The 14,819-nt window shown below is 28.7% G+C and overlaps 2 protein-coding genes across 2 annotated transcripts; both read right to left on the minus strand.

Annotated features, from left to right (window-relative positions):
- Positions 1-1,110: 1,110 nt before the first annotated feature.
- OCT59_018361 (uncharacterized protein) lies at positions 1,111-1,935 on the minus strand (the record flags this gene model as incomplete). Its single annotated transcript, XM_025310815.1, has 1 exon — positions 1,111-1,935. The coding sequence occupies one exon, from the start codon at positions 1,933-1,935 to the stop codon at positions 1,111-1,113; it is 825 nt and encodes a 274-aa protein (XP_025178462.1).
- A 3,352-nt stretch (positions 1,936-5,287) lies between these two features.
- On the minus strand, positions 5,288-7,668 carry OCT59_018362 (uncharacterized protein; the record flags this gene model as incomplete). The annotated part of the gene is made up of 9 exons (XM_025317350.2): positions 5,288-5,568; positions 5,637-5,700; positions 5,782-5,874; positions 5,958-6,260; positions 6,336-6,444; positions 6,548-7,086; positions 7,211-7,334; positions 7,412-7,515; positions 7,581-7,668. 9 exons carry the CDS (start codon positions 7,666-7,668, stop codon positions 5,436-5,438), a joined length of 1,557 nt encoding a protein of 518 aa, XP_025178464.2. The 3' UTR covers positions 5,288-5,435.
- Between the last annotated feature and the right edge of the window lie 7,151 nt (positions 7,669-14,819).

Genomic DNA, 14,819 nt, shown 5'->3' on the forward strand with positions numbered 1-14,819 from the left:
CATGAGTTTGTACACCTCGAAATTTGTTAATAGCATTATATAAATTTTTATTACAAATACGATGTTGAGAAAATTCTTTAAGAAGGAGATCATATTGTTGATCAGCTATTAATTGACCATTAAGTGTATAGTGTTCAATTTTATCTAAAATTGATTGTGAAAGACGGAAATTCCTTAGTGCTAATTCTATAGTTTTGGTATCACATTGATGATTATGAATGTTAACAAACTTAGTAAGACGTATTTCTCCTGTTTGCTTTCCACGATAAAAGCTAACATGTCATGGGCAGCCCATTTTACCAGAAGTACTATCATGATGTAAACTAATATTTTCCACCTTTTTTGGTTTATTAACACCAAATTTCCAATATTTAAAAATACGACGCTGAACTATAGATTTATCAATAGTATTAAGGTCTAAACGATATTTACTTACAACAAAACTATGGTGTTTTACATACATGTTAACTCTATCTTGAACCATATTCCAATCATTAAAAGAATCACTAACACGAAATTCTGATGGGTCTGATGAATCAGAATATATATTGTCATCATCATTCGCTAGCTCATCATTTTCAGCAGACAATATTTGTTTCTCTGAGTTTTCGTTAACTTTATTAATGTGAGAAATGAGTGGCTCCATTAAATAATGTTGAATTTCGTCTATATCTAAAAAAAAAAATCCTAATATTAACATTTGAAACATAAAAATAATGGTTAACTTTCTTGGAAATATAACCTACCTTTAGAGAGAAATGTTGTTTTGTTAAGGTCCTTTCATTTACCGTAAGAAGAAAAAAAAGTCTAATTGTCCTGATTTCTAATTAATAATCAAATTAGTTACACGATCAGTATATACACAAATTACATGAACCAGCCACCAGTGAAAATCACCACCAGTTATACATAGTAATTTTCTTATTATAATTGTTTTATTTGCAATATAATTGGAAAATATAATCAATTATTACATTTAAAAAATTAAAATAAAATATTATAACTATTAAATATAATAGGTTGATTATAATTATACTAATTATACTTTTATATTATTACTAATTACATTATATTGTACTATATTAATTTACTATATATCCTATTTTTTCATTAATTATTTGATTTCTTAACTAATAAATTTGTATAAAAATCTGAAATATTCTGAGAAGACCATCCTTTTTTTAAAAGTTGGTATTCAATTATTTCTCTAACTTCTTTTTTACCTTCTTCTCTACCTTCTTCTATAGCAGTTATAATTTCATCATTACGATCTAAAATTGCCATCATAGTATTTTCATAATTTTTAACATCTGCTAAATTCCAATTATATATTTCTAGAATTTTATAAGCTGCTTGAATTTCATTAGGTGCATTTTTTGGAAGTTCATTTTTATTGCCAGCTTCTTTTAATAAATATATCCAATAATCCTCAGGAGTTTTAAGTTGTTTATTACATTTATCAAATTTTGGAAGTTCAATAAATGCATATGAAATATTTGGTAAAAAACATTTATTTGTTTTCTCTTCACAATTGGAATAATAGCTAATATATTTAATTTCTTTAGGAAAAATTTTATGATTTAAAATAGTTAATAGAATTTTTGGTTTTAGTTCTAAATAATCTACATTTTGAAGTTGATTAGAATAAGTACTATGTGAAATATAATGCTCCAACCTCTGAATAAATATGCTGAATCTTTTGTTTTGCATTTCAACAATATATCTATATCCACTTTTATCATAGCAAGAAACATTTAAAATAGATTTTGTAGAATTTTGAGGTAATAATTTAACTTCTTCAATTATATTATTACCTTTTCGTCTTAATATTGAGTTTAAAAAACTTAATAAAAGTGGTTTATTTTGTTCTATAGCAAAAATCTTTCTGAAAGCTACATCATTATTAGGATTAAAAAAACGTCTATAAACAAACATTAAATTTCTTAATTGATCAAATCTTGTTTTACAAATTTTTTGTTTAGTCAGTGGAAGTATTGCTATTTTGAATATTTTGTTTGAGAGAAAGAATTTTGTTAAAGTATTAAAAACAGACGTACTGCAGTTTAATGAAAAGATTAAATAAAAAAATAAAAAAAAAAGATGAAAAAAAAATTTACTATTTAATATTTAATAATACCTAAAAAGGAAAGTAATTATTATGCATATGATTAAAATATCTTATTTAGGGGTAAGGTAAATATTATTATTAAAGCAATATTAGCTAATATATGTCACAACCTTTATATAATGCTTTATTATACACTTATTTTCATATTTATATAACTGGATTAGATCAAATATACTTACTTTTAATAACAATATTTTCAGGATTTTTAAAATTTTTTTATTTATTTACTTTATAATTTCAGATATAAATGAAGTTTAAATAATGCTTATAAAATAGAATAAAAATAACTACTATATAGTTATTAGAATATTCTTTAAATATATTTAATGAATCAGTTTTTTATATAGTTGTATTTTATAAAATTTTTCTATATAATCATTATATAAAAAACCCTCTTTTTAATTACAGTATAATAATTATATTTTGGGGTTTTTATTAGGGATGTTAACAGTTTATGATTGGATGGTTCGAACCGCAGTTTGATCATAGGACCGGTTTCAGTTCAGTTCAAACGTCAAACCAAACCGAGACCGAACCGATAAACCCCAGGTTTAGTGAACCGGTTTTAGATCGGTTCGATTAACGGTTACGTGTATCTGCACGCGTAACTTTTTACAATAAAAGAATAACGGATTTTACATTCTTACATTTTTTTATATCACCTTGCATTATTACAACTATGTCGGAGTTTTTGAAAACGACGATAATAATTTATCAGATGATTCTTCAAGATTCGATGACGAAAGAATTATAAATAAGAAATTGTCGGCAGATGTTTGGGAGTTTTTTCAAAAAATTCAAGATGAGGAAAGTTGGTTAATTACAAACTATAAGTGTATTTTGTGTGCAAAACTTTATTCACCTGGTAATCCAACATCTACACTTCGACGTCATTTAACTAAAAAACATCCATCACATTATAAAAAACCTGAAACCCGCCAAACTACTTTACGTTTTAAACCTTACTCTCCATCAAAATCTAAACCTATCGCAGATTCTTTGGTTGATTTTGTTGCAACTGATTTGCAACCTTTTACCATTGTTGAAAATCCTGAATTCAAATTATTAATTAATAAATTGAATCCCCACTATATTTTACGCTTGCATGACAAACCTTCCAAAGGAAAAATTCATAGAAAATTATAAAATGAGAAAAAATGTGTTAATTAATGAAGTCTCACAAATTAACTCAAAAATCTCTCTTACTACTGATATTTGGACTTCAGAAATCTCAAAAGATTGTTATCTTGGAGTAATAATGCATTATATTAACAACAATTGGGAATTAAAAAATCTCTTACTTGATTTAATTCCTGTAAATGGTTCTCATACAGCTGGGTTAATTACTAGCAAGCTTTTACAAATTCTTGAAGAGTTTAGTATCAGTAATAATATTCTTGCATTAACTACAGACAATGGAAGCAACATGATAGCATGTGGTAATCAACTAGCAACTGAATTAGATCAGGAGTTTAATAATATGGCTTTTACTCATTACAGATGTGCTGCACATATTATAAATTTAGCAGTAAAAGCAGGAATGAGTCATGTTGGAAATGAAATCAAAAAACTTCGTCAATTTGTTGTTAAAATCAAGAATTCACCATTATTTTTGGATAAATTATCAGAAATTTGTACCCTTAAAAAAGTTAAATTTCTTAAACCAATTTTAGATATAGACATTCGCTGGAATTCCACATATTTTATGATTAATAGACAAATCTTAATGCAGGGTGTTTCAGAATTACTTGCAACAACAAATGTTGAAGAACTTGGAGATTTATTTCCAACAATATCTGAATGGCGACATATTAAGGTATTTTTTATTTTATAAATTATTATTTATTTTATTTTATAATTATATATTTATTAATTATTATTTTTTTTTTACAGGAATTAGCAAAGGTATTAGAACCTATGTATGAAGCAACCAATTTATTATCATCATCAAAAAATCCTACACAAGGTGATATAAGATTGGTTTTTAATGGAATGTTTAAAAAATTGGATCATTATCAAAGAGGAAATCACCATACACAAAAGGCAATAGCATCAGCAATTTGTAATAAATTGAAAGCCTATTGGGACAAATATTTGAATCAATCTTCCATTACTTCTTCAATATTAGATCCACGCTACAAAACCACATTATTTAGTCATAATGATATAACTGAAATTATTAGTAAATTACAAGAATTATATTTGTCATATTTACCCTTAAATAATCAAACCATACCATCAGCACCAGCACGATCATCTCGTGATTATTTTCTTAATTTACTTAATCCAAATAATATTCGTCAAGAAGTATCGCATGATGAATTAGATCGATACTTAAATTCTCCAGTAGATAGTAATACAGGTTCTTTAATTTGGTGGAAAACTTATGAAAAGGATTACCCAGTACTATCTCAAATAGCTAAGGATTATTTAACAATCCAAGCAACGTCGGTTCCATCAGAAAGGGCATTTTCAATTTCGGGATTAACTATTTCAAAAACTAGAAATAGGTTAGATCCTGAAACGGCAAGGGCAATTATATGCATGAAAAATTGGATATCAGAAAAAGAAAGAATGGAAAATTGAATCAATACTTGCAATATGTCTTTTTTTTTCCTTTTTTTTTACATTATGTGAAATTTTGTTGGTAATTTTTTTTCTTATAATAAAAAATTTTTTGACGATATACGATATATTTAAATTCATGATCTGCATTACACAATTTTGTATAAAATACTATAAATATCCGGTCTAAACTTCGGTCTAAACTTCAGTCCAAACTTCGGTTCAAACTCTGGTTCTAAACCTATAACGGTTCGGTTTTGTACTCAAACCACCAGTTTTTGGACCGAAAACCGGATGGACCGAACCGTTAACATCCCTAGTTTTTATTATATAATTATTTTTACTACAGTTCAGTTAAAATGATTTTGAATCAATTAAGTTCATTGTTTACTTATTTTGTATCATTAAAACTTACATAATGGTTTATAATAACGATAATGAACTAATCACATTATGCCATATATATATATATATCAGTCACCATGATAAAGAATATATTAAGAAATCAATTAATTTGACTTATCCCCAGGCCAAAATTTAATAATTGTTGTACCAATATTGTAAACAAATTAATTATTTATAATATATACTTTTAGTATTATATAGAATATTTTGTTTATTAAATATCCGATATCCGCGAGTACTGATTGTATCTCAAATTTACAATATTTTACAAAAATTACAATTGATATTTTTACCCAATGAATAATTTAATTCTAAAATTTCCCACCACTCTAAAAATTTAATTATTTAATAGTTCATGAGGTAATTTATTGGGAACAGGATGACCTTTTAATCGCTCATCAATTAAAAACATTCCTACACAAAATTCATTCCTTGACAATCGACCATCCTCATCATCGTCAAGAAGATTCCTGTAATAAAATTTAAAATTTAATTAAAAGAAATAACCAAAGCAGGAAAAACAATTAATAATCATTACCATATTTTAAATAGTGTCTTGTTATCTAAACGACTTCTTAAATAAATTTCTTTGACAACGGCACCTAATGTGTTTTTTAATAAAATAAATTTCTCAATGATATTTTACGAAATTACTAATTAATATAATATTATAAAAAAGTTACCATCAATATAACCATCATCATCTTTATTTGCATTATATATAATTTCATATCGTTTTTTTACGTCGGACGGAATACCTTTGGATAAATCATTTTCTATACCAACAGTACAGTAATAAACATATTAATTTTTTATATATTCGAAAAAAATTATTTCATTGTTAGTAAAAACTTCTTACCACCGAAAGGGTTATTATGTGATGTAGGTCTACGAGGAATTTTAATATCATTATTTCTTGTAGGCAAAGGTGGCCGCGCTTTAGGAGATATTTGATCATTTATAATGTTATTACTTCGAGATGGTGCTAGCGGTTTCGATGTTGATTTGTTTTGAATTTCATTCATATTCTTGTCAAAAGTTTCACCAACTTTCTTTTTTGCTTGATCGTTAGCAATATTTTGAGCCTCCTTTTCAACTTTGTTAAACAGTGCATTTTGACCAGGAATCTTTTTATTACCATATTTAGAACGATTCAAGTCATCTTCATAATTTGAAATAAAAAAAAATTTAATATTGACTTCATTGAAAATATTAATATATTATAATCTCAATTTACCTTTCAGTTGAGCAATACCAACTGATACACCTTGTTTAGCTGTTTCACCAGCAACATCTTGAACATCCGACCTTGCTTTTGTAGTAGCCTTAGTCAAATAAGAATTTGACTGTAAAAAAAAAAAGCTCTGATCAAAATGGTGTTATATGATAAAAAAGAACAGTCATAACCCAACAAGAATTTATAAATAAGGTGGATTATAATTCACTTACATTATTTGATGACGGTCTAGGAGGAGTTGGTGGAGGCGCATCGTTATTTGAATTCACACTTGAAATTGAAGGTACATTTGATTGCCTTCTTGGTGGTAAAGGAGGTTTCTTATCCGTTGCTTCAAAATTCGTACTTAAAGGCCTAGAAGGTAAAAGTGGAGCCAATTTTCCTGGTTTGGGAGCAATTGGAAGAATATTCGTGGGTTTTAATGGAGTTATTGGTTTTATTGAGTTTTGTGATGGTAAAGGAGTTGATTCTTTAGATTCTTTAGGTTCTTTAGCATTTCGTTCCAACATCGATTTCATTTTAACAACAGAAATTGATGGAGTTGACACTTCATGTTCTTGCTCAACCAAATTGGATCCGACAGATCTTGTTGATGTTTCAGTGTTTGCAGGATAAATTTTTGGTTTTGGTTTTATTATCGGGGGCGCTTTTTGAGGTTTTAAATTATTATTATTATTATTATTTGACTGTTCAAAGATAGCAAATTTAGCAGCCGAAAGTTTTTTTGGTTCAGGAAGTGTCTCAGTTATACCTAAAAAAATAATAATTATAATAATAAAAAAAAAAATGGTAAGAAATAAAGAAAAATTTAAAGGAATTATGTAAAGTACGTATGTATGTATTATTATATGTATGTACAATATGTATGTATATACCAGAATTGTTGACAGGATCATCTGAGGATTTTTTATTAAATGAGGGTGTACTATTTTCAATAACACCATTAGTATCGTTAGATAATTTTCGTGGAGGAAGTTTTGGAGGAGGTTTTAATTGTTTCTATAAAGAATTTCCATTCACAAATTATGATCACTTAAAAATTAAAACAGTAAATAAAGTTAGTATCAATTACATACCTCTTCCACTTCAAAAAATTCGACATAATTATCAGGGAATAAACCACGAATTTTTGAACCTTCTAAAGTACCTTCAAACCAGCCTTTGTCAGTCGATTCAACAACTGTAATAAAAATTTAAGTTGAATAATATATAAATAAAGTAAAAAAATCATTATAATGAACTTACTATCCACAATAATCGCATTCTCTTTAAAAGACAATTCTTGATCATCGTCCGCAGCACAATCAAAGATAGCTCTTGCTTTTAATACCATATTTTTATCAAAAGGGATGTTAAGAAAAGAAGGGAAAGTGTAAAAATTTTAAAATTTAAAAATTGGCAAATTGATCCTTTTTTATGTGGCTCTTTTTTATACCAATTTATTTTTAGTGTTATCTAACGTTTTACGGCATTAGGATGGGAGATAAAATTACCAAATCTAGATACATTTATCTTGGAAGGACTATTTATAAATTCTAACTGAGTTGTTCATTAATTCAATAAATATATAAATATATATAAATTCAAAAAAAAAAATTATCGTAATGAGTGCTTTGCATGGTAATTAATAAGTTAAACAAGTTAAAATTTAATTTAGTATAAATTTTTAGGAGTCTAAAATCTTCCAATAAATATACTTATATATCAACAATATATCGGGTAATTAAGGTATATTAAGATCAAGTCATAAAAATAATGTATTAAAAAAACAAATATATAAGCAGTAACATTATTAATTAATAATTAAAAAAGAGGTAATCCACTAACAGACTCAGACTCCTTTAAAAATAAGTAACACAACTTATTTTTTACGCGTTAGATCCAACCATTAGTTTTAATCGGATAATATCCGACGGAAAGCCACTTTTTTTTTCCCAAATGGATAAATTTGGTAAATTTAATATTTTCCCTCCTTTTCTCTCACAAGAATGATTTTCCAAATGAATAAATTTGGTAAATTTAATAATTTCCTTTTTCTCAAGGTTATACATAATTATTTCTTTCATTTCGATTTAAAATTTACAAATTCTTTCATATTCATATGCGTGTGTGTTATCAGTAAATAATTTTCTGCAAAAGAATCGGAAAATAGATATTTGATTGTAACTTCCGAAGGATTGTGGAGCAAACTTTAAGAAGTATCACTAATTATATATATAACATATTTACATATTCTCTCAGGTAAAAAGTTAAAGAACTTACATAATCGGGTGATACATAATTACATCCTAAAAAACCCGTGGTGAATATGATTCGACAAAAAAACTTTAAATCGCGTTATGTTACGAAGGGTTTAAATGCAAAATATATCGATAAGAAAAAGAAAAGTGGTAAATTGGCGTATTTATAAATATTCACGGAATAATATATGGTACGTTGATTTGACGCCGACTTTTTTTTTCGAACAGAAAATCGCGATTTATTATTAAATTTCATATAATTTTTTGCCAAATTACTAATTAGGGACATAAATATCAAACAATTATTTTTAAACGTATGAGATGATAGATAATCAAACAGATCATATGATATCCATATTGTCTTTACCAAATAAGGAAAATATTCTGACTCTGGAATTTAAAACTCAGAGAAATTTTTAATCAAGTTAGTTAACTTAAGTATGACAATATTCTAGATTATAAGATTATTTTAGATGTCAAAAAAAACCTAATTTCATCAACTGTAAGAATGACTCTGCCATTGCGGTAATTATTGTAATCATTTTTTTTTTCCGCAGTCTAAATCTTTTTTAACGAAGCCAACCCTTTTTACCATGATTCTACCAAAAATAGAATATTCGATTAGACGTAAATTAATAATACGATTAATTGTTGTGAAATGTGGTTTGTGCGTAAAAAAACTATTAATGATAAAGTTATTTCTTCTCTTTCACATTATTCCTTTAATGTACTAAGAATTAATGTACAAAGAATTAGTTTCAAAAAGATCTAGAAGTTTTTTTTTGTGTATGTTATAATATATATAATAATATAATTATGATAAAATATATTTAATATTGTAAATAATAAAAAATACATTTGAAATTTATAAATTATAAATGAAATATTAAAAAAATGTATTTTAATATATTTTAAATATTCTAATTTATCAGATATTTCTTCTTTTTTTGTTTAAGAAACCATTTTTCGATCTTTAATAATGATACCATCTTGTATCTATTAATTTGTTTACACAAGAAACTGGAAATGCCAACGAATTACCAAATAAAGTCAAAAAAAATATCTGCAATTTTTTCTTCCATATTGTTTCTTGTTTGATTCGCATGCTTTTTTCTTTTTTTAAAAAAAAGTTTGGTTCTGGTTCTTTTTTCTTTTTTAAAAAATAAAATAAAAAAAAATTTTTTTTAATATATTCAAAATGATTTTACTTTTTTAAGAAAAAAAATTTTTATGAATAACGGATAATAACAACAATAGATTCTTTAGATTGTTTCTGTGGAATATTTTTTTTTTTTCGAACAAAAAAGAAAAAAAATTCTAAACCCCAAATTTTTTTATTTTAAACTAAAAATGTTAATAAAATAAAAAATTTTTTACGCTATACCATTTGAATCAAGGGGGCTTTCGAGTTATCAGTAGTACCAGAACGGTCACAATGTACTTTTTTTTATATATATTATTATTATTATATTATCTTATTATTATTATTATCAGTTTATTTAATTTATTATTATTATTATTATTATTATTATAATATAAAAAAATTTTTTTTTTTTTTTTTTTACACTTTTTTTTTTTTTTAATCTCTTTATATACCCATTTCTGTTCATTTTTTTATTATTAGGGTTTTTTTTTTTAGTTGGGTCAATCAATTAATTCAAAGTAAACACACTAACTATTGCTTTCTCATTATAATAAAAAAAATTTTTTTTTTTTTTTTCCTAATTATTATATTATTATTATTATCCATGAAAAAAAAATTTTTCGTTGTTCGGTTGACAGATTATAAAAAAAAAAATTAATTTTAATATTTTCATATAAATGGAATCTCAAAATTTCGAATATGCTCGAATGTCACCGACAACGATGACAACTAATCCAAATATTACTCCTTCAACGAATAATAATACTTTAAGTGGTTTAAATCTTACTACTACTACACAACAATCATCTATAAATTCTACATTAGATTCATTGCAAAACCCTACTGCTCCTTTATTACTTATAGACACTTCACATCAACAGTCACAAGTTGTCATAGACACAACAACTACGACTTTACCTGCACAACCTCAATTAACAACCGAAAATACTACTCCTGTGTCTATAAATGATCCTACCGCTCAAGATTTGGCTACTATGCAACATGTTTTAGTTATGAACGCTGTTAACACTGTTACTTCCACTACAAATAATTTAGACACAACTGATTCATCTCAATTATCAATAAATCAAATAAATTCAATAGATCCTAATGTTTCAATACCTCCTTCTTTGATTGATCCTACAAAAGTTATAGATCATCAGGTACTAGTAACTCAACAAGATCAACGACCTCAATTAACTTTAACTGTTCCTACTACTCAAGTTATTATTCCTCCTCCTCCTAATCAAGTTGTGCTTCCTTCAAATCAGGTTATAATCACTAATCCTACTCAAGATCATATATTAAATCAGGCTATATTAGATCAAGTTAATAGAGAAATAATATCTACCATACCAATTCCTGTAACTTCTAATACTTCATTAATAGATTTAAATAGACAACAACAACAATTAGATCAAGCAAATGCTGTAAGTACTTTAGCAAATGCTCAAGCTGTTCAAGCTGCTCAAGTCGTTCAAGCTGCTCAAGTAGCTCAAGCTCAAGCTCAAGCTGCTCAAGTTCAAGCTCAGGTTCAAGCTCAAGTTCAAGCTCTTGAGATGCAAGCTATGATGCAAGTTATGGCCGAACAACAACAAAAACAACCTCAAGATCAACATAATCCTATTAATATGGATGTCCAACCAAATCATATTATTATAGAAAATGGTCCTGCTTCTACTGCTGCTGCTGTTCATGCTCAAGTAGAAGCTCAAGTACAAGCTGCTCAAGTTGCTGTTGCTGTAGCTGCTCAAGCTCAAGCTGAAGCTCAAGTTCAAGCTCAAGTTCAAGCTCAAGTTCAAGCTCAAGCTCAAGCTCAAGTTCAAGCTGCTAAGGCTGAAGCTGCCGCTGCTGCTGTAGCAGTAGCTCAAGCTCAAGCTCAAGCTCAAACTCAAACTCAAACTCAAACTGATTCCGAACATGCTCAAGCTCAAATACAAGCTGCTCAAGCTGCTCAAGTCGCGGCTGAAGTTGCTGTGGCTAAAGCTCAAGCAGATGCTGAGCAAGTTAATGCGCAGGTACAAGCTAAAGCTGTTCAAGCTGCTGCTATGGCCGCTGCCGTTCAACAAGTAGCTAATGCCGCTGTGGCTCAAGCTGCTGCTGCTGGTGCTCAAGCTCAAGTTCAAGTGGCTCAAGCTGCTCAAGTGGCTCAAGTGGCTCAAGTGATGACTAATCCTCAAATTCAATCTAGTTCCGCTGATCCTGAACAACCTTCCGTGGTCGTGATGATTGATAACCCTGGTACGACTAATCAAATTTCCCAAATTTCTACAACTGCTGTACAAGCCGTAGTCAGTAATGGCCCTATTCAACTTGTGGAATCTTTGGCTAATGCTCAAATTGTTGAATCAATGACTAATACTCGATTAGAAGAACAAAATAGGCGTTTACGTATGGAAATCGTAAATAATAATCAATTGGCCGCTGATATATCTAATGCTGCGATAAGCACTCAAGCTGATCCTACTAGCAATATACCGGTTTCTAGCAAATGTCAAACTCCTATAAATAATTTGTTGAGTTCAGCTCCAATTACTCCAGTTACTCCAATTACTCCAGTTACTCCAATAGCTGCTCCAATAGCTGCTCCAACAGCTCCAATAGTTACAATGGCTACAATGGCTTCAATGACTTCAATGACTTCAATGACTTCAATAGCTCCAATTACTCCAATTGTTCCATCCGTTGCCCCTAATTGGAATACTACTAATAGTCCCATAAGCATTAATCCCACAAACATTAATTCCACAAGTATTAATCCCACGACTATTAATCCCACTAGTATTGTGGTTCCAAATGTTACTCCAATACATTTAATTAATGTAGGTGGTGAACATAACACAGTAGTAGTAGATGCAAATCTTTTAAATAATAATAATGCACCACAACAGACACAAACATTAACTTTTGTTAGCGAAAATCCACAATTGGGTATGCAATCATCGCAAAAATCGGTTGTTGAAGTCGTGAAGTCTGAAATGCCTTTACAGCATCAACAATCTCAACAGTCTCAACAGGACCAACAATCACATAAACTTAATAATTCTTTAGATTCAGAAACACAAGATTCACAAATAAATGAACAGGCTTCTGGAAAATTGTCACACCTAAATTTGAGTGAGAAACAATCTGGTTCAAAAGATTCCGAGAAAAAAGATCATAATATTTCTCAAGAGTCAATTGATTTAGCGGCTCAGGAAAATGTTGATGCTATTAAAAATTATAATCAATCTAGAAAAAATTCTACAAATGGTTTATATTATTCTCAACTTATTAACGGAGATAATGATTTGGGTGGAGTTGAATCATCAAAATCTATTGATCCATTAAATTGGTCATCCATTTCTTTTGAAGATATGTCATTAGAGAAACTTTATGCTCAGTTAGCACAATATGAACATCCTAATATGACAAGAGATCAATTAATTGCAAGATTAAAATATTATGAGCAACGTGAAAGGAATCCAAAGAATCGTATTCCTGATTCAAAAGGTCATAATAAACGTGCACGTCCCTCTGATTCAAGAAGATCGAGTATGGATTCTGATGGTAGTGGTGTGTTAATAATATTTTTTTTAATGAAAAAGATTATTGAAATTGAGTGTGTATGGACATATTTGAATATGCATATTAATTAAACCTAATATAACTGTTGCAGTTTCGTCAGCAACTCCGGATGAAATGGAGGACGTGAAAAGAGACTCTAATCGGTCTGAAACTGCAGTGGCTGGTTATTCCACTCAAAGTTCTCCAACAATTTCATCATCAAACGTTAAACAAGAAGGTGAAGAGGATAAAAAGGATATACATAAATGTATGTGGAGAGGATGTACAAAAATACTTATTTCATTAGAATCACTTATTTCACACGTCGGTGAGACACATATTGGTAGTGGAAAAGTAAGTTTTATACTTCAATTAAAATTTATAAGATGTGAAACATTTTATTGATTTTTTTTTTAAAAAAAGAATTAAAAATATATATATTTATAATTATTTTACTCATTTAATATTTATTAAGGCTACATATTCTTGTGATTGGGAAGGATGTACGAGAGGTCAAAAACCGTTCACAAAACGTCACAAAATGTACAACCACTTACGAACACACACTGGAGAAAGACCATTTGTGTGTACAATAAATGGCTGCGGAAAAAGATTTTCAAGACCTGATTCCTTGACAACTCACATAAAGACGCATTCCAATCATCGTCCGTACATATGTCCCTATAAAGGATGTAATAAGGCGTATTATCATTCACGTTCTCTTCGTAAACACGAAAAGACGCATGATGTTAGAGCGCCCCATACGTCTTTACCTCCAGTTCATCCTTCTGGTATCGCCATATCGGCTAATAATGGGATGCATATAAATTTCCAAAATCGTATATTCTCTGCAACTCAACCGCAACCCCCTCCACCACATCAACCACATCAACCTCATCATATTTTCCCACAAAAACCTGCAGGAATTGACTCAACCTCAACAAGTACCTCGCATGATATTAGATCAGTTCCACAACCAATTCATCATTTACCGCCCGTCCATCAATTACATCCTCCGTCACCTGTAGGGTCAACACCGAATAGTACTTTTGCTTATCCCCATCCTCAACATCGTTTAATGCAGCCACCGCCAAATACATTACCTCCGCATAGTTATCATTACCATTCACATCCTCCAGTTCAACCACCACCATTAAATCATCGTCCCGAATTAATTCACCATCCCAGAGTCAATTTTTCCGAAGCTTCGCAGACATCAACTAGTTCAACATCAGCTCACTTTTATCCTCATACGACTCATTCATTCTCACAGCCTCCATCTACTAACATGCCACCACGTTCAAATAATAATAATAATAATCCGTCTGCAAATAATAATTAGAGGCTTGTTGAGTGCAATTCTTTCGGTTTTCGTATTACGGTAAAAATTTTCTCGAAAATTCGTTTCGTGTTTATATATATAAAAATAAGCAGTTTCAATAAAAAAAAGGAGCATGACTCCATAACTTTTCTTTTTTTTTTTCTAATCGAACTATAGATGTTTATAAGATATAATTATCATCTAACATATCATTTTCTTTGTTTTTTTTTCTT

Source organism: Rhizophagus irregularis, chromosome 27 (assembly GCF_026210795.1).
Source record: "Rhizophagus irregularis chromosome 27, complete sequence".
Lineage (NCBI taxonomy): Eukaryota > Fungi > Glomeromycota > Glomeromycetes > Glomerales > Glomeraceae > Rhizophagus > Rhizophagus irregularis.